The sequence below is a fragment of the Dromiciops gliroides genome, chromosome 3 (assembly GCF_019393635.1).
Source record: "Dromiciops gliroides isolate mDroGli1 chromosome 3, mDroGli1.pri, whole genome shotgun sequence".
Lineage (NCBI taxonomy): Eukaryota > Metazoa > Chordata > Mammalia > Microbiotheria > Microbiotheriidae > Dromiciops > Dromiciops gliroides.
Window position 1 is genome coordinate 266,043,325 of NC_057863.1, and position 21,829 is coordinate 266,065,153.

Below are 21,829 nucleotides of genomic sequence, written 5' to 3' on the forward strand. Positions count from 1 at the left end.
ACTTGAAAGCATGTTCAAGATCACCTTGTCTAATCCCTTCTAGTTATAGTGAAGGAATCTTAGACCCAGAGAGACTTAACCGTTAAGTTTACACTGATAATAAGTGGCAGAGACAATGAACTCTGTTCATTTGTCTCTAAATATAATACTTGTTCCATTTCACATAGCTTCCTTCCCAGATTCCTTTGGGAATTTCCCCATAATTAAGACCATTGAAAACTAACCTGAGGATTAACATTACTGACTTAATGTTATTTTTTCCTAATATCTATTATAATAATAATAATAATAATTAACGTATGGCTTATGAAAGTTTGCAAAACACTTTACATGTATTATGTCACTGGATCTTCACAACAATCCTGTGTTATAGATGCTATTATTGTCCCCATTTTATAGATGAGGAGCTTATAAGTAATCTGCCTAGGGTCACACAGTTAGCTATTAAGTATCTGAAATTAGACACCCTCACCTGTGGCTCCAAGAATCAATAGAATTACAGAAGAAACAACCCAGTAAAACCTCCTCAGCAGATGGACTAAACCATGCCAAGAGTAACCAATGGGTTTTGAGGGTCTTGAAAGGTAGATGTTGACTGTAAACGGTAGAAGAGAACAATTTGTATCAACAGTCAAGAATGGGGCTGAAGCAGGTGCTGGGGACCACTTAGAGCTTGGTCAGACATTAAAGGTACTGAGGTCATCACCAGCTATCCTGACTTGTCTTGCCACTGGACTGTGGAAGAGAGAATGAGGCTGATGACTGCAATTCTACCTCGCTTAAATCTGTTTCATGCTCAAGTCAAGACATTACCCCATGATGTCATTGATCTTCTTCGAAAATGAAGGATGAATAACAATCTGAAATAAGATTTGAACCAAATCTTCCTGATTCCAAGTCTGACTTTCTTTCTGCTAGGCATAGGCTTCCCCCCATTGGAGATTTTCACATAGTTGGCCTGGTAAAGAAGTAACCTAAGGATCTGATTTGCTGGTCTGTTATTTTTTCCAAAAGATTCTAGTTAATTATTTCCAGTTCTTTTGTCTGGGCTTCAACTTTTACTCTGTCTTGTAATATCATATTCATAGTATTACTTTTCTGAAATGAGAGAAAACATAAAAAATCTTTCTTCTACTTGTTTAATAGTCTCAATGTATCTTTCCTTTAGTTGACTCAATAGATGGGGCTTCATGTTACACATGGTATAAGATTTTCAATTTATATAGAAAAATATGGCCTCTCCAAATACTTATTTTTCTTAAGTTAAAGTATTATCTCTTACTTATGGGAGAGAAGAATATCTTAACATTCTTGTGCTTGGTTCAATAGTGGTTTCATTTGTATTAAACAATATTTAAAGACTATTGGTAGTTTCTTAATAAACCAAAAGGTTCTTATTTAACATAAAGAGCCACTTTAGACATTGTGACATTTAAGCATACACTTAAAAGTATGCCAAAGAAAATTACATTCATTAATTTAGTATAGATTAATAGGAATAGAAACATACTTTGAAGTTTTCATTTCTTATTTCTTATTCTTTATCTCAATCAGGATTCATCTTTTCATAAAATTAGTCTCATTTGCCTAGAATTTTAAGTATTAACAAAATCCTGTCAGCATAACTAGATGCTCAGTTCTTTGTTTAAAGCACTGAATTTCAATTCAGCAAAACATAAAGCTTTGTACAACACATTGTATTAGGCATATTAGTGATTCAAAGTCCTTTTTCTTGAAGAATTTATATTTTAATGGGCAAATACAAAACATACAAAATGAAAGTAATACAAAGGAAACTGAGGAAAGAGAAACCAGTAACAACTAGTGAGATTCCAAGAACCTGAAATGAAGGAATACCTTCTAGCCATGGGTGTAAATGAGGGCAAGAGATTGACTATTGGGTTTAAGAAGAAGTTTGGCTGGAATCTGGCATTCATAAAGGAAGGCAGTATGAAATAAGGCTAGAAGCATAGAGCCAGATTAGAGAGGGCTTTAAATAACAAGCTGAAGAGCTAGTCTTTTATTCAGTGGCAGTGGGAAGTAACTGAAGATTTCTGAGCAGGAGACTGATAAGATCACAACTGAGCTTTAGCAGGATTATTTTTGAAGCTATGTGGAAGATGAATTGGAGAAAGGAAAGATTAGATGCAAGGAGTATCCAGAGCAAGATGTAATGAACACCTGAACCACTGTGGTGGCTGTAGATAAAGAAAGGGTGTGAGTGATATCATGGAGCTAGGATACTATAGATTTGGCAATTGATTGTTTTTTAGGTGTGAGGAAAGGGGAAGTGTCAAAGATCACTCCAGAGTTGTGAACCTAAGTGACTGGAAGGATGGTTTCACCTTCAACAGAAATAGGAAAGTTTGGAGTATAGGCAGTTTCAGTTTGAGGGGTAGGGGAAACAGATAATAATGAGTTTTCTTATGTACTTGTTGAGTATAAGGTACCTGTGGGACATCTAGGAATAGGTATTCATAGCAGGCAGTTGACATGTTACTGGAGCTCAAAGTGAATTGATATTTTGCTATATTATATACCACAGGAAATAATTGGGAAAAGTGTAATTATAATCCTTGAAGAAACATAGAGTTAAAAATAAATAAACTTGTCACTAGATATATTTGTCAGTGTGTTGTCACTAGATGTAGCAGTGTCCAGAGGCCAGAAATCTACATAAAGAAAACCTATTTTACATATATTGGTAATTTTCAAATGCTAGAATCATGAGTTTTTGCTAACTTAAATATTTTTTCTGACTATCTCTAGAGTTCTGAACTAACTCTATCTTCATTTTTAATTTTTTTATAACCAGTAGTGAAATCTTCTATTTTAAAGTGTTTTTTAATTTCTTATTATGAACTTGACAGTTACAGAATGAGGCTATTCTGTTTTCATGTATTTACATTTCCAAAAATTTAGAATCTTTTTTCAAACTCCAAAATATAGCTGTTTTGAACCTGATTATATCAAAAGACTCTTTTAGTGTGCTAGCATTCAATATTTGATCATTTAGCCTTTTTATATATTTTGATTATTATCTTTTAGTTAGACTCAAGAATAACCCATGACATTATAATAAAATTATGTCATTTGGTGAACAAGCATTCACTATCTACTTACTGTGTGTTGTTGAGTTGTTTTGAGTTGTGTCTGACTCTGTGGCCCCATTTGGGATTTTCTGGGCAAAGATACTGGAGTGGTTTGCCATTTCCTTCTCCAACTCATTTTATATATGAGGAACTGAAATAAATAAGGTTAAGTGACTTGCCCAGGGTCACATAGCTAGTAAGTGTCTGAGGCTTTATTTGAACTCAGGCCTTCCTTACTCCAGGCCCAGAGTTCTATCCACTGTACCACTTAGATGCCTCACTTACTATGTACCAGATACATTATTATGCACTAGGGATACAGAAAAGAAGACAAAAATAGTCCTTGCCATTAAGGAGCTTACATTCTACTGAAGCAAGTGGAAAATATATAAAAATAGGTACATGCAAGAGTCTTGATTATTTTGGCCATCTTAAAAACTTAGGTGTACCACATAGTAAAGTCAGTATTGATTGGTAACTGATTTCCACAGAAATTCATAGCAGCCATTCTATTGTTAATTCAATTATTTTGTGAGGTATGACTAAGAGTTTCAGGTAGGTTAAAAGTAAATCAAACTTACTTTAATTATTTTTATACTTTATTTTTGCAGCGTCAACCGGCTTTTGACACCTTTGAATGCACAGATTCACTGTTTGAAGGATTTTTCCCTTCACTAAATGAGGAACAGACACTTCAAGAGGTACCAACAGGCTTGGATTCAGTTTCTAATGGTAATTTCCTGGTCAATTCACAAATCATGTGTAATTTTCTCTAGGTAGGGTAAAAATAGAGATTTGTACATAACTGCATCTTTCTTAGTGATGAACATATAGTCACAGACATAGGAATGAAGATTTTGTTGTTTTTGATGTTATAATGAAGCTTGTGGCATTTTTCTTTGTTGATATTGATGTTTACATATTTTATTAAGCAGTATTACTGTCACTAAACTAGCAGATGGAGCTAATTGATGGAAACTTTCTTTCATGTAGGATGTTGATGCTTCTATAACCCACTGTCATTTAAAATTTGGCTTTCGTTTTGTTGTTGGTTGGTTGTTTTGTGAAAAGATAATAGATTTTAGTTGATTTACCCACACTCTGAAGGCTAGCTTTCCCATGTGAGCAGTTATTTTGAGAGGCAGATCTTATTTATCCCTAGGTTCTGGTTTTGACTTTGCCAGTGACTACTTTGAATCACTTAACCCCTTTGTGCCACATTTTCCTACTCTACAAAATGAGTTAAACTAGATGATCTCTCTAAGGTCCATTCTAATTCTTACCATCCTATAATTTTATATTGGTAGATTTATGGAAAGTCAGACAGATTCATCCTCAGGGATGTAATATCATGATAAAAAGATAAGTGGTCTATAAGACAGTCAAGTCAAACCTACTAACAAACAATCTTAAAGAGAAAATTAACCTGCATAGGGTTTACATACACACAAACAAAAGAGTTTACTTCAAGTAAAAGTAGAAGAGGTATCCGCAAAGATTCATTGGAGTTTGGTTTCAACACTAAGCACTACATAGAAAATATTAGTTACTGAAATGCAACCCCCAAATCTTGATCTGAGCTCATGAAAGCAAGCCTCCTTGCTTTTATGCAAACCTAATCAACTAGGTAATGCAGTGGATAGAATGCCAGGCCTGAGTCTGAAAGACTCATCTTCTTAAGTTCATATTTGGTCTCAGACACTAGCTTTATGACCCTGGGCAAGTCACTTAACCTTATTTGCTTCAGGTCCTCAACTGTAAAATGAGCTAGAGAAGGAAATGGCAAACCACTCCTTTCTCTTTGTTAAGAAAACCCCAGATGGGTTCACAAAGAATCAGACATGACTGAAAATGACTGAACTACAACAAATCATTTTTGCTCATCCATATATATATATATATATATTTATATATAAATCTGTGTTTTTTTCTTTAACAACAACAAAAAACAATCAATTGGAAATCCTCTCGTCAAGCAGTGTAGTTTTTGCTATGGGCATGAACCACAGGGCACGGACAGCATTGGATTGGGGGGGGGGGCGCGTAATATGTAAAATGAAACCCATAAAATTAATAGAAAATTATGGGTACAGTTGAGAATAAGGAAAATGTATAAATAAAAAGGCAAGAAAATCCAGAGAATTCATTTTAAGAGGTTTTTGAAAAATAAAAATTATGACCATGTTTACACATAATGGCAATAATCTCCATATTTTTAAGCTCATTTGGGTGGGTCCTTTCACTGATCAAGTTGTTAAATGGAACTTAGGTTTGCGATAACTTTACACCTGTTTTGTTTCTTGAATTACATTAATTTTTATAGATGCCTCATAGATATTTTTCCTATATAGACCCGGCCCATTTGGATCAGCTTGAAGGAATTATGAGAAATAAAATACATTAGATCACTATAACGTAGTGCTTGTAGAGAAATGGGAAGACAGAGGGAAGGGAACAGAAAGAAATAAGAATTTATATAGCATCTGCTATGTGCCAGGCACTATGTTAAGCACTTTTTACAAATATCTTATATAATCCTCACAACAACCCTGTGAGGTAGGTGCTATTATTATCCCTGTGTTATAATTGAAGAATTTGAGGAAAAAAGAAACCAAAGTATACTTCCTGCATTCCAATAAGTGTTTTTGTTTTTGTCTTTGTCTTTGTCTTTTTATCCCCAGTGCCTGGGACATAATAGACTTTTTACTAAATGTTTCTTGATAGGTTGACATCAAAATTCATGCCCCAGACTGCTGTTTTCTTATAGGGAATATATATCTGTATCTATATGTAGATACAGATATATAGTAGCTATCTCTCTACATAAATATAGATAGATATAAATACATATATTCTCTTTTTTATTTTAGAATATTTATGTGTATTTGCCACCAAACTCTAATTTTCTATTATGAGTTCATGTTTTAAATATAATTGTATTGTCTACTTTCTAGAGCCTACCAATTGTGAATTGCCCCTGCTAACTCCATGTAGTAAGGCTGTTATGAGTCAAGCTTTAAAAGCCACTTTTAGTGGTTTCACAAAGGAACAGTGTCGTCTTGGTATTCCTAACAGTAAGTACCTGTTTTTGTAGCCAGTTTTCAGTGTGTAAAATAAAACTAAGTAGTCCATCTTAACCAACCACTATTGAATTAAATAACTTTGATCTTGACTTATTTTTAAAAGAGATGCTTAAGATGCTTTTCAGAGACTAGCTAGTATAGAGTTAGGTAGGCTAAAATATTAATCATTGAATTGTTGGTGATGTTTAATTCTCATAATTTTCCATAGTAGCATTTTAATAACACACTTTAAAAAAAATCTATAATGTGTTTAGATTATATGAAATTAATGGTTTAAATTACCAACGAGGAAATTTTAAAATTTCATTTATACTCTTCCTCCTCCTACAATAATAATAATATTTATCAAATACTTTAGGGTTTACAGAGTGTTGTTTTTTTGTTTTGTTTTGTTTTTTTACAATAAGCCTGTGAGATTCAAGTAGTATTACCCTCATCTTACAAATGAGATTAAGTGACTTGTCCTTATTCACACAGGTAATAAGTGTTGAAACTGGGATTCAAGCCTAGCTTGAATTCCAGTGTTCTTTCTATGCTGTCTCTCAATGGTCCTTTTTTTCCCAAATGTAGATCCCTGGCTCTGGACAGAGGAGCAGGTATGTCAGTGGCTTTTTTGGGCTACCAATGAATTCAGTCTAATGGATGTAAACTTCCAAAAATTTATCATGAATGGTCAAGTCTTATGCAATCTTGGCAAGGAACGATTTCTCGAACTGGCACCTGACTTCGTGGGTGACATTCTTTGGGAGCACCTGGAGCAGATGATTAAAGGTATCTAAAGAATGACATTTCTTACTTCTGGGGACAAGTGAAGAGAGACACCGAATACACATTTTCCTGATAGGGTTGGGAGAACTGGGGTTTTTTTACAGTATTTGAAATAAATGGCCTTATTAGAAATTATCCCAAGAAAATATCTAAAATGCCCCCTGCTAGTCATTTACTCAGAGAAGTCAGTGATACAAAGGCAGTTTCAAATACAGAGGAAAATATGTAGCAGTATTTTTATAGTGGCAACAAGCAGGAAACAAAGTAGATACCAATCAACTGGGGAGTGGACACAGTAAGTTGTAGCACCTGAATGGAAGAAACATTACTGAGTTGTAAAAGGAAAAATGCGATGAATACAGAGATTTATATGAACTAATGCAAAAGTGAAGTAAGGAAAGCAAGTTAGAAGAAAACAGTATACACAATGAACTACATAAATGTAAAAAAGAACTGCAAAACCATTGAAACTAAGTGCTGTGAATTTATAATGACCAGACTTGGCTCCAAAGATGAGATTAGAAAGTACCTCCTTCCCTTCTTTTGGGGGAGGAGGGGATGAGGAGACCGTGGCACAGGGAGAGAGACTATGGATGTTGAATATTACAGATGATGTCAGGTTTAGTTGGTTTTATTAGATTGTTTCCTCCCATTGCCCCCCCCCCTTCTATTCATGCTTATAAGATAAATGGCTTAGGGGAGGGCTGAAGGCTAAACTTCTTAAGAAAGCTACCTACAATCAATACCTTCGTTTCTTCCCTTCTCACTCTCATCTAAACCCTTTGTAGTTTAGGTTCTATCCTATCCATTCAATTGAAACTGCTATCTTCAAAGGTATCTATGATAGTTTTAATTGACAAATCTAATGGCTTTTCTTAGTCCTCATCCTTCTTGACCCCTGGGAAGGGAGGAACTGGATTATTCACATACAGAGAGAAAGAGTGCTTTTTGTTTTGTGTGTGTGTGTATTTTATTATTGTTATTATTTATAGGTACTGTGCTATGTGCTTTACAAATATTACTACATCTAGTCCTCACAACAACTGGGAGAAGTAGGTACTGTTATTATTTCCACTTTACAGTTGAGGCCAACCTAAGTAAAGTGCCTTACCCAGGGTCACGTAGTCAGTAAGCATCTAAGGACAGATTTTTTTAAAATAACACTTTTTTTCCCCAAATAACATGTAAAAACAATTTTTAACATTTATAAAATTTTGAGTTCTAAACTCACTTCCTCCTTCCTCTTTCCCTTCCCTCCCTCCTCCCTTAGATAATAAGCAATTTGGTGTAGATTATACATATGTAGTCTTACAGAACGTTTCCATATTAGTCATGTGAAAAAAAAAAGACCAAAAACCCTCAAAAAATACAGTGAAAAATGGTGTGATACAATTTGCATTCAGATCCATTGGTTCTGTCTCTTGAGGTGAATACCATTTTTCATCATCAGTCCTTTGAAATTATATTGGATCATTGTATTACTGAGAATTGCTAAGTCATTCACAGTCGATCACCATACAATATTGCTCTTACTATGTACATTGTTCTCTTGGTTCTTCTCATTTCACTTTGTATCATTTTATTATGTAAGTCTTTCCAGGATTTTCTGAAAACATTCTACTCATCATTCCTTATAGCATGATAGTATTCCATTACAATCATATACCTCAACTTATTCAGCCATTCCCCAGTTGATGGACATCCCCTCAATTTCTAATTCTTTGCCACTACAAAAAGAGCTACTATAAATGTTTTTGTACAACTAGATCCTCTACCCTTTTTTTTAATCTCTTTAGGGTACAGATCTAGTAGTAGTATTGCTGCATCAAACAGTATACACAATTTTATAGCCTTTTGGGCATAGTTCCAAATTGCTCTCCAAAATGGTTGGATCAGATCACAACTCCACCTAGTGCATTGATGTCCTATTTTTCCCACATCCCCATCAACATTTATCATTTTCCTTCTCTGTCATATTAGCCAATCTGATAGGTGTGAGGTGGTACCTCAGAGTTGTTTTAATTTGAAATGGTGATTTAGAGGATTTTTTCCACATGACTATAGATAGCTTTGGTTTCTTTGAATTCTGCTTGTTCATATCTTTTGACCATTTATCAATTAAGGAATGACTTGTATTCTTTTTAAAAAATATATTTTTATTCATTTTGAACTTAAGTACAGAAAGACAAAAAAAGAGCATTTCCGTGTACACAGCACAACATAAAACCATAAATTTCCATTTCATACTGTTAACTTTTTTTGAAAAACGATGTAATAAATAATATACATCATTTTCAAAATGGTCCTGCTTTTCTGTGCTTCCTTCCAACTTTTCTTTTGTTCTCTGCTGCACACTTTTTATCATTCTTTCTCCGAATTGGGGATAGCATCTTCCTTCATAAGTCCTTTGTACTTTATTTGAGTATTTATGATACTCAAAATTACTTAGTTGTTCAAACTAGTTCTTAGAACAATGTTGCTGTTACAATATACGATGTTTTCTTGGTTCTGCTCCTTTCACTCTTCATTATTTCATGCAAATCTTTCCATGTTTTTCTAAAATCAACCAGCTCATCATTTCTTATTACACAATAGTATTCCATCATAATCATATACCACAATTTGTTTAGCCATTCCCCAGTTCATGGGAATCACCTCAGTTTCCAGTTCTTTGCCACCAAAAAGAGAGCTGCTACAGATATTTTAGAACATATAAGTTCTAAAGATAAATATAGATATAAAACTTCCTTTACCAGGCTGTTCACTCTTTTTCCATGATTCTCATGTGTCAGTCTCATTCCTTTTCCCAATTTTACTTCTACTTTTTTAGTTAATTTTTTAAAATCCTTTTTGAGCTCTTCTGGGAGTTCTTTTTGGGTCTGACAACAATTCACATTTTTCTTTGAGGCTTCAATGTGGCTGTTTTTGGCATTGTTGTCCTCTTCTGAGTTTGTTTTGATCTTCCCTGTTACCATATTAGCTTTTTATGGTCAAGTTCTTTTTGTAGTTGTTTGCTCATTTTCTAGCCTATTTCTTGACTTTTAATTTTATGTTAAAGTTTGGGCTTTGCTACTGTGGTGGAGGGGTACTGTTCCAAGCTTCAGGTTTTTCTTGCTGCTATTTTCAGACCTAATTCTGGGGACCTGCAAGTTTTCAGTTCTTCCAAGGTGGTATGATATAAGGAGAGATGTGGTCACTGCTCTCCTTGTCTGTTCTCTGGTCTTTGAAAGACCACAAGCACTCTTTCCAACCTGGACCTGTGACTGGAATCCTTGTACCTCTGCACCCACATGCTCCAGTGTGCTAGTGCTCCTCCTTGCCCTAGGACTATGACTTGGGCCTGTGACCTCAATTCCTGTTTGAGCAACGCAACAGAATCCTGTACTGGGTGCCAATAAAGTGTCTGCTATAATCTCCTTCTGACTGCTTGTCCAGCTCCCTTCCCATCTATGGTCTGAGCTCCAGGAAAGGCTGCTGCTAATTTACTTGTCCCCAAGACCCGCCCTGGGTGCCTAAGGTGGTGCCTGCTTCTGGCTTGTACCTGCCCTCACAGCTGGCTTGTGCCTGGGTGTGAAGTAGGATGTCACTTGAGACCTTGCTGTTGGTTTGTGCCAGGCACAGGACTTTGCTGCTGGCTTGCCTGGGCTGCCTACACTGTATTGTACTGTACTCTTACTACAGGGAGGCAGATCTTCTCAGTTGTCTTGGGCTGGAAAATTGCTTCACCTCATTTTTTTTATTGGTCCTGCTGCTTTAGAATTCGTTTTGAGATCTTATTTTTAAAGTTGTTTGGAGAGGACTTTGGGAGAGCAGGCGAGTTCCTGCCTTAATCTACCATCTTGGCTCTATCTATGTTCCTGAGGCAAGATTTGCACTCATATCTTCCAGACTCCAGGCCTAGCACTTTATATTCATTGTGCCACCTTACTGCCCTTCCTTCTACCTATCTGACTGCTCTTTCTCAGTTTTCTTGAGGGTAGAGACTGTGTTTTTGCATTTTGTATCGCTGAATCCTTTTAACACATAGTAAACACATAATAAATGTTGTTGATGAGGATGTTGGTGGTGGTGGTGGTGGTGATGATGATGCTGCTGCCTTACTGGTTTGTGCAAAGGAATCTTAACTGATATGTAAATCAGTATGTGTGTTTCTGTGTATGTATGTACACATCCCTGTGCATATAAATATATACATAGATACATGTGTATACACGTCAGAGAGAGAGAGAGTGTGTTTTTAATGAAAGAAGTCATTTCAAGTCATTAAGCATTTACTATGTACTAGGCACTGTGCTAAAAACTGAGGATACAAAGAAAAAAGGTCCCCCATCTCAAGGAGCTCACAGTGTAAGGGGGACATAATATTCAAATGACTAAGTCCAAACAAGAAACTGATTCAGCCATTCTTTAGAGCAATTTGTAACTATGACCAAAGGGCTATAAAGCCATGCATACTCTTTGACCTAGCAATACCACTACTAGGTCAGTATCCAAAAAGAGGTACCTGAAAAAGAAAAAGGACCTATATGTACAAAAAATATTCATAGCATCTCTTGTCTGGTGGCAAAGAATTCGAAATTGAGGGGATGCCCATCAATTGGGGCATGGCCAAACAAATTGTGGTATGTGATTGTGATGGAACACTATTGTGCTATAAGAAATGATGAGCAGGATACTCTCAGAAAAACCTGGAAAGACTTACATGAGTCGATGCAAAGTGAAATGTATTGTGTACAAAGTAACAGCAATATTACAAGATGATCAGCTGTGAATGACTTGGCTATTTTCAGCAATACAATGATCCAAGACAGATCTGAAGGACTTATGGTGAAAAATGCTATCTATCCACAGAGAAAGAACTGGTGATGTCTGAATACAGATTTAAGTATAATTTTTTACCTTATTTTTCTTGAGGCTTGTCTGTTTTCTTTCACAACCTAATACGGAAATGTTTTGCATGATGACTATACATGTATAACATTGAATTGCTTTCCTTCTTAAAGTGGGGGGGGGGGGCAGGGAGGAAGGAAGAAAATCTGGAACACAGTTTTTAAAATGGATGTTAAAATTGTTTTTACATGTTATTGGGGAAATATTAAATTCTAAATATGTCCAAACAAGATATACAGGATAATTTGGAGATAAACTCAGAGGAAAAAAAAACACTAAAATTAAAGAAGTCTGTGAAAGGCTTCTTGCAGTAGATGGGATATTGTTGTTGTTTGCTCTTAATTCTCAAAGAGGACCGTGACATCAGGAAGGTGATGTCTTGACTTGGAAGTGACTTGGATTTAAGTGACACAGGACTGTGCAAAGTCACTTGCCTTACTCTGTCCTCTAGAGCCATCTGGGTCCAGTGGCAAGAAATATGACTGGAAATAGCCCCCAGATGTGATATTAGCTGAGACTTGAAGGCAAGCAAGGAGGCAGAGATGAAGAGGGAGAGTATTTCAGGCATGGAAGATAGGCAGTGAAAATGCATGAATTCAGGAGATGAATGCATGAAGTCTTGTGTGAGAAACAGCAAGGAAAATCCAGCGTCACTGGGTTGCAGAGTATGTGGGAAGAATAGAATGTAAGAAGACTAAAAGGGTAGGAAGGGGCCAGGTTATTAAGGGGATTTAAAGGGTTTTATATTTGATTTTGTAGGTAGTTGGGAATCACTAGTTTTACTGAGTAGGAGAGTGACATGGCCAGACCTATGCATTAAGAAAATCAGTTTGACAATTGAGTAGAGGATGGACTGGAGTAGGTAGAGATTTGAGACAGAGACACCAACCCTTACTGCTATTGTAACAGTCTGTCGTAATAGTCCAAGAGTGAAATGATGGTGTTAGTGTACATTGTGGTAGCAGTATCATGTTTTTTATAATTTTTTTTAACCTAATCACATTAATTTCCATTTTACCAATCTTTCCTTACTCTAAAGTAAGTTGAATGTATAAATAAATAAAATAATGAAGTAAAAGTTGGAGGCATAATCTCAAAATCCCTAAATATATACATCAGAAGATTTTACTTTCATTTTAGATATGTCATATAGTTTGGAAAACTCTGATGTTTTTGTAAGTATGACATTGACTTAACTTTCTCTTTTTTTGCATATGTAAGTAAATGTGTGGGTAAAAATATACATATATGTGTAATCCTCTGTATGTATGTGTATGTGCGTGCACACACATAACACTTTGCAGTATATGTACTTAAATTCAAATTTTTGTTTTTCAGAGAATCAAGAAAAAGCAGAAGATCTATATGCAGAAAACTCCCATCTCACTTCAATGCCTCATTGGATCAATAGTAATTCATTAGGTTAGTCTAATTGCTTTTACATTTAAGAATATCACTCTGTTATGTGTGTCTTATCTTAAATTAGGATTCTGTAATATGAGATCTTATCTGGACAATTACTATAGCTCAAAATAGAATTTAACAACCTCATTAACCTTAGAAATTTAAAACCCCAAGGAATCACAGTTGGCAGACCCAGTTCAAAAAGTCATCTTTAAATATGCTCTGAGCCTTGACATTTTAAAAGGCCCAGAATGAACTTGAAGTCTTTCTTTTCAGTTTACACCCTCTTTTCTATATTAATAAAATTGAACTTTATGGAAAGAGTAGATACTCCTGGTGGTCTAATCTTAGAATAATTTAATGTAAGACTTCAGAAAGTCACCTATTCAAGCTTCTTATTGCCAGTCAGTCAGAAGCCTGAATTTTCTATGACATAACATCAAAATGACAATTGGCCATCCATTTTCTCCACCAAGAGCTAAAGAAATGAATATTTTACAACCTCCTATGGGTTTTCCTGGTATGTCATAATTGTTAACAGTTTAAAAAGTCTTCATAGTACCAGTATAGTAGCCATCCATTCCAGATCTAAAATCACATTGCAGCTGCACTGAAGCAAACTAACTTACATCATTCTCCAGAAAATTGGATTTCTCCCACAATAACAGAATATCACCCACCCAGAAGAAATGACATTTAAGTTCTAGATCTGGGAAAAGCGAGTTGCAAGTTACTCTCTCAGCAAAGTCTGCTTTGGATGAGAGGATAAATGGATTTTTCTTAAAAGGTTGAAAAACCTGGTGAAATCTTTTTTTCATTTGTCAAACCTCTTCACAGATAGTGGTGTTATTAGATTGAGGCTTTCTAGAGTAGCCTATAACAAAATATTTGGTTTGGGGTTTTGAAAAGGTAAAGACAGTATTACCATTTGCTCTATCAATACTATTCAATGATATGTTACAGGAGGTAGTATGGATCAGCTGTCATATGGAATGCAGACTCAAAGTTGTACCAAAACAACCCTCCTGGATAGTTTGTGTCAGTCATCTACAGCACCTAATGTTCTTAGTTCTGAGCAGGAGTTTCAGTTGTACTCCAAATCCCGACTTGACACAATAAGTGTGAACTATTGCTCAGTGAATCCAGACTTCCCAGGAAACAATTTGAATTTGCTCATCAACAATCCTGGTAAGATTGAAATCCCTTTTTGTATAAATTTGTTTGGGGGTTGGATTTTAGGAAAACCACTGAAGAACACAAAGGAGTTGCAGGGTTGATTTTTCTTAATAAGCATGTTTTGTAGTCAACCATTAGATTAGGAATCAGCTGATTTTCCATATTACTTTGTGTTCATTGTCACTCACTATAGGTTAGTTCCCACTACCTATATAAGTATTTGTATGTGAGAGATTCAATTCATAGAGCTGAAGAATATACCACAGAATAATTTATCCTAAAACACTTGAACATTTTTAAGCTACACATCAGTAGAGCATCAACTCAGATACTAAGGCAAAGAAAAGTGGGTACAGGAATTAATGAAATCGATCCATTGTTTCATAAAAATCAAAATATTTGTTTTGGTTGTCTTTCAAAAGGTAAGCCAGGAAAACATGATTCTGTTGAGAATGGCAAGGACAGTTTTGAAAGTTCTGATTCTCTGCTACAGTCATGGAATAGCCAGTCATCTTTACTGGATGTGCAGCGTGTGCCTTCGTTTGAAAGCTTTGAAGATGACTGCAACCAGTCCCTATGCCTGAATAAACCTACTATGTCTTTCAAGGATTACATTCAAGAAAGAAGTGACCCAGTAGAACAAGGCAAACCAGTTATACCAGCTGCCATTCTTGCTGGCTTTACAGGCAAGTGTTGTAACCTCCTCGGGCTTGTAGGCTGAGACCTTTGTTGTTTGTTCATCTGATTCCCTCCATGGCTGTATTTCCATGTTTATAGAGGATGGTTCTAGTTTAAGTACATTATTATTTACATTCCATAATTACACATGACTGATCACATACCTTAATATAAAAATGAAAATCTTGTAGGAATCTTAGGGTATAGAAAGCTAAATGCAATGGAGAAAAATAAAGAGTATTCCATTTGGGTCAATTGAAAAGGAAAGGTTTTAGGGAGGACTTAGGTATTTGGAATTTTCACTGACTCACCCACTTAAAGAATTTCAAAGGAAACAAGCTGGCATAAGGAGGCAACAAAGCCAGTCTCAAATAATAGAGGCCTTATTGAACTTTTTTGGAATTAAAACAGTGATCTAAACCTTTTTTTTTTTTTTTGGTGGGGCAATGAGCGTTAAGTGATTTGCCCAGGGTCACACAGCTAGTAAGTGTCAAGTGTCTGAGGCTGGATTTGAATTCAGGTCCTCCTGAATCCAGGACCGGTGCTTTATCCACTGTGCCACCTAGCTGCCCCCTAAACCTATTTCAAAGTTCTCTTTCAGACCCTTCCTACTCTTGGGACCAATTTTAAAGTTACTTTGTTTTTAAATACCAAAATATTTCTAATGCTTCTTCATTGCCTTATATTTTTCCCCTTATATGTTTGTTTTCTTCATACATTGGTTATACATAATATAAGGCACCCTAACTACCAAAGATTAAAACATTTTTAAAAGCCCCACTCTATAGATTAAAATAGTAATTCTCTGTCACCAAACTAATCTTTTAAAAGTAGATAAAAAGAAAGAAAGAACCAATTACAAAACATAATTTTTTAGAGGTACTGCCCTTTCAACCTTTGTCTGTGGTTAGGTATTTTAAGAAATACATTGTTTAGAAGGCTACTACATCATTACTCTTTGGGTAAGATGGAGAAGTTTTAATGTTGAGTGATCATCTTAAGTCTTTTTTTCCAGAAATGTCAGTCCTATCCTAGAGTATTTTGAAATTCAGTAGGCTAGAAAAGTGTTTATCATGCCCTTACTATATTCTGAGGTTATAAATAGAAGAACAAGACAATTCTTGCTATCAAGGACCCCTATTTTAATTGAGGAGACTGTATACTACTTAGGTGATTCAGCTGCAGTACAAATAGAAAAACCTAGCTGTCCTTAGGTTGCACTGGCAGGACAGAGGAGTTTTTAGGATACCATGGCAGGTCAAATAGCAATACCAAGGAATCCAGAGGGCAAAAAGCCAGAGGAGATGGTAAAGCATGCTAGACTTGACTTGGATTAGTCAGTTCATAGGTCTGAAATTCAGTTTCTTAATTTTATCAACCCAGACACAGTCAGAATTCATGAGCATCCTATCCAAAATCACTCAATGACAGCAAAAAGGAGTTTTGTCTATCCAACCCCCTCATTTTAGAGCAGTGGTTACTATCCTACAATCTTTGCATTTTTAAAAATATTTTAATAACTATTTCAAAACTATTTATTTCCTTTGTAATCCTTTGTATTTTATGCATTTAAAACAATTCTTGGGCAAGGGTCCATGACAAAAAGGGGATTGGAGGAGCATGCTAAGAAGCCCTGCTTTAGAATAGAGGAGAATAATCACAGAGAGAGGGGAAGTGCCTTCCCCAAAATCCAAGACTTGGATATAATAGGGAAAGATTTAAGGTAAGGTACAAAAGATTAAGTTGTGGAGGATAGGGGAAAACAAAAGAATAGGGAAGCAGTTATTCTCTACCAGGAATGGGGAATATAGTGGTGAAAAAGACAAAATTTGAGGTTCTTAGGCCCAGTCATTTTTAATACTTTATTTAACATTCATCTGTTTTAAATTTTGAGTTCCAAATCCTCTCCCTTTCCCCAGCCCATTGAAGAAGACAAGACATATATCAGTTATATGTCATGTAAGTCATCTAAAATATTTCCATGTTAGCCATGTTTGGAAAAAACAAACAAGAAAAATAAAAGAAATAAAAGTATGTTTCAGTCTGCACTCAGTTCATCAGTTCTCTCTGGAGGTGGATAGCATTTTTCATTATGAGTACTTTGGAATTGTGTTGGATCATTGTCTTGATTAGAGATGATAACTAAGCCTTTCACAGTTGGTCATCAAGCAGAAGTATTCATTACAACCATACACCACAATTTGTTCAGCCATTCCCCTGTAGATAGGTATCCCCTCAATTTCCATTTTTTTGCTACCACAGAAATAGTTGCTATAAATATTTTTCTACATATTGGCCTTTTTCCTTTGATCTCTTTGGGATACAGATCTAGTGGTAGTATTGCTGGATCAGAGGGTATGTACAATTTTATAGCCTTTTGGACATAGTTCCAAATAGTTTTCCAGAATAGTTAGATCAGTGCACAACTCTACCAGCAGTTAGGCCCAGCCATTTAAAAGACAGTGATTTTACATTAGAATCTGTTGCAGCTAATCAGGACCAAAAGAGTGCACTTCTTAGCTCAGTTTGCCTAATTCAGAATTTTACCTTCATGGAAAGATGTAAGCATTGTTGTATTAGGATTTTTTTTTAATGTGTCAAAGTTTTTGGAGTTAATTTTATGTCATCCCACAGCCAGCTACTTGATTCTTTCCTACATTTAAGTTTATCTAGGGCAATCCAGAATTATGTCAATATGTTTCCGCATTAGTTAATAAAACTTCAATATAGCGCTTAACTATTCACTAAACTCAGCCCCAATTTATCAAAGATTATTTAGTAAATTAGAGAAATCTCTTAACCTAGAGAAACCTCATGAGCAGTTGCTAATAACTTTCTCTTTGTCAAAGTCCCTAATCTAGTATTGAATAATTCTTAAATTTGCTAAACAGCTTAACATTCTGATCAATAACAAAGCATAATTGTTTACATTTAGCTATGAAAATATTATAGTCAGTTGTAAAACCATCACTGTAACTGATTTCTCCTTTCTTTTAAAAATATAGTCCCACCATTTAACTCAAGATAAAAAATAAAATTTCAAGAAGTTTCTTCTTCATCTTTATAAGCTAAAAAAACCGACAGTTAACAACTGCCATTTCTCTGACATTCCATTTGGATCTTAAAGTTACAGCAATATCTGTTATCTTTGTGGGAAAGTCTAGTGAAGTATGTTATTAATTTTTCCTTATTCTCTTTCTAGGAAGTGGACCTATTCAGCTATGGCAGTTCCTTTTAGAATTATTAACAGACAAATCTTGTCAGTCATTTATTAGTTGGACTGGAGATGGATGGGAGTTTAAACTTGCTGATCCAGATGAAGTATGTAGGCTCTTTTTTTTGAGGGGGGAGGGCAGGGCACTGAGGGTTAAGTGACTTGCCCAGGTTCACACAGCTAGTCACATGTTTGAGCCCAGATTTGAACTCGGGTCTTCCTGAATCCAGGGCCGGTGCTTTATCCACTGTGCCACCTAGCTACCCTAAATGTTTTGAACCATTTGAAAAGTGTTTTTGAAAATCTAGCATTTCTTAAGGCAAAATAATAACTTCTGGATAATAAATCCAGAATTTTAAGCATCTATCTTGATGCCCCAGTACAACCCTATTCCAAGATCCCAGTCAAATTCTAGTAGTGTTACATCTTTAAAATATATTGGCATTCTTATTAGCTATTTTCTCAGGCCTAAAGTACAGCTCTTTGGCCTCCAGTATATATAATATCTCTAAAGAGATGGGTGAAAGGAAAGATTCATTCTAAAATACATGTAAGCAATTCTAAAGGGTTCAGTATCCTCCATCAAAGGATAACCTTCACTCTGATGTACAAAGTTCTAATGACTTCCCATAACACAAGAGGACATCAATGTGGTGCTGTCCTAGTTCTAAGGTTTCCAGTCTGCTGTGGGCTTTCCCCCCTTCTTAACAAGTAGATATTGCTAAGACAGGAAGAGTTTATTTAGCCCCAGAAAAAAAAATATATAAGAACGCATTGGAAAATTTACTGGAAAATACAGTTCTCTTGAATCTAAGTATTCCTTTTCATATCCCTTTTCCTAAAAAGGTGGCCCGACGGTGGGGGAGGAGGAAAAACAAGCCCAAAATGAACTATGAAAAGCTGAGCCGGGGCCTCCGCTATTATTATGACAAGAATATCATTCACAAAACATCTGGTAAACGATATGTGTACCGCTTTGTGTGCGACCTCCAGAATCTTCTTGGTTATACAGCAGAAGAACTTCACACCATGCTAGGAGTGCAGCCAGACACAGAAGACTGAGCCCTGCATGGGTCTGTACCTCAAGTGGCTGTGGCCATGCTCCACATATACTGTGAATGGGATGCCACTGTGGACGACCCATACTGACTACACCAGAAAGGGGCAAGTGCTGCAAAATAAGAACCTTAAAAAGGAGAAATTTTGTAAGCCCTAGAAAATCATAAACGAAGCAGTGGGCTTGTTTCATCAGAAACCATGGTTGTTAAACAGTCATCTCACTGAGAAACATGGAAGCCAGCACAGCTCCTTGCTTCAGAAGCCCAGTGACAAAACGTTCTTTATATTTCTCTTTAACTGATGAAAGATAGGGTGGGAATACTTTGCTCTCTTGGATGAAAGCAGGGCACATAAGGATTTTATTTTAAAGCAAAGATGTGCTAGGAAGCCACAGGCACTTTGGTTTTGCCTTGTAGAACCAGGTGAAGCAAATGCAAAAGCATTTCCTTCAACAGGGAGGAAAAAATAATGCCATTTCAGATAATAGTATTTGTATGCTGTTGTAATCTTATGGCTCTTCCTGAAAGCCTCTAGCAGCACTATTTAACAGAAATTATATATTGTAATTTAAACTAATTTTTTAAAGTGTGCTTGAAATAGGAACCAGGAAGGACACAACCCTATCCCATGTTTAATCTTTAATTTTAATAGTACCTACAACATTAGAAAAATATTTATTCTGCCAAGGGCAGGCAGAGGAGAAATTTGTGAAATGTATATTAAACATACATAATACATTCCTCCATGGGAAAAGGTATAGGAGGTTATTATTTGCCATGGCTATTATCTGGCAAATACTTTGTACATTTGGGCATTTTTGCAAAAAAAAACTATTGTATGGGGCATAACTGACCTTTTTGTGGTTTCTATTCTAATGTTGAAGTTACTAGCTAAAAAGCAGTTCTTTTCCTGATAAATGCTATGTTTTCCACTTCTGTGCATGTCTTTCAATCAGTTTATATTCAAGACTTATTTTTTTGGTTTAATTGTATTTGTCCCATCCTCCTTACCTCAAACATGTCCTCTCCTATGTGGTTCCCTGTCCCCAATTAATGTTGTTTGATTAAAATAGGAACTCTATTTTTGAAAATATGTAACTCCTTTTCAGAGATCAGGAGGGATTTATGTAGCAGCTATTTTTACTGCAAAAAAAAATCACTGGAAAATATAATTTGTAAGAAAGTTTATTTTTATCTTTGTTTCATGTAAAGTTAAATGTATTATACAGAGCAAGAAGTTCCTGAAAATCAAATCTTTATTAAAACCTCTTGAACATAAAGTGAAGTATGGCATGTCAAATTTTTGTTCCTCTGTAAGATATCTCAAGACACTTAGACTATCTAATGTATTTCTGCTCAGTGTCCACAGTAAACATCCTTTCTAGTGCTTGTGAACACCTAGAAACTGTCAAAAGAAAAATCAAATGTTAATGAGAGAATATTGGCAGTGGCTGAAATAGGTTTGCCTTTTGATCTCAGGCAGAGACTTGATTATTGGTCTCAAGAGCAATTTGTGGTAGTATTAAAGTCCTGTTTTAATAGTTACCCATGGGTGGAAGCTAGATGGCGCAGTGGATAAAGCACCGGCCCTGGAATCTGGAGTACATGAGTTCAAATCCGGCCTCAGACACTTAACAATTACTAGCTGCATGACCCTGGGCAAGTCGCTTAACCCCAATTGCCTCACTAAAAAAAAAAAAAGTTGCCCATGCATTCTAATATAAAATTATTGGACAGCACCATGATGTTGAAGGAGGAAAAAGAAAAAGGAAGATACAGAACCTATTGCAAAATAATTTCAAACTACACAGAAAACTTTTTAGCATCTCTGTAAGGATATTTCAACACAAAAACATCACATAAAATGTATCAATTAAAAGTCATACTAGAGAAGTAAACATACTTAGACTCAGGGAATTGAGGAAGCTGGAAGGGAATCTCTAGAGAACCAGACAAATTTCTCCTATATTTTATCATGACAATTACCTTAAAATATTTATAATTAATAAAATCACGTTAGGAGCAGACAAATATAAGAAAATGTGTTCTTTTACAATTCATAATGGTTAACCTCATACTAGGTAAAATATCAAACAACTGAGCTGCCCATAAAGTACAACTCAATGTGCATGCTCACTGACAAAAATAATTGGCTATGTGTAATAAGGTCAAGTATGGGGAGATTTGTCAAAATTCCTATAGATAAGCACTCCATTTCACTTCGCACTTTTAACATTAATATTGAAATATACAATGTGATACCACACATAAGACTTTTGACAAATTTATAATCCTTTCTTCCCCAATATGTGCATGCTAGAAACTGCATATTACAAAATTTAACAATATGAAGATCCTTTGCTAGTTCTTTCTCAAGTATTACAACAGCATGTTTACTTTGATAATAGCCACCTTTCCCATTATTTTAAATAGGGGAAGAGAAGGTATTCTGCAAATAAGGGTCAT

The 21,829-nt window shown here is 35.5% G+C and overlaps 1 protein-coding gene across 1 annotated transcript in view; it reads left to right on the top strand.

The window, feature by feature from the left end:
• Positions 1-20,632, top strand: part of ETS2 (ETS proto-oncogene 2, transcription factor) — a 31,522-nt gene extending 10,890 nt beyond the window's left edge. Inside the window, exons 3-10 of the mRNA XM_043993061.1 lie at positions 3,704-3,824; positions 6,047-6,166; positions 6,746-6,946; positions 13,172-13,255; positions 14,201-14,425; positions 14,836-15,099; positions 18,294-18,412; positions 19,152-20,632. Coding sequence (XP_043848996.1) covers positions 3,704-3,824; positions 6,047-6,166; positions 6,746-6,946; positions 13,172-13,255; positions 14,201-14,425; positions 14,836-15,099; positions 18,294-18,412; positions 19,152-19,367 — 1,350 coding nt within the window. The 3' untranslated portion in view covers positions 19,368-20,632. The remainder of the gene's footprint in view (positions 1-3,703; positions 3,825-6,046; positions 6,167-6,745; positions 6,947-13,171; positions 13,256-14,200; positions 14,426-14,835; positions 15,100-18,293; positions 18,413-19,151) is intronic.
• Positions 20,633-21,829: the final 1,197 nt, after the last annotated feature.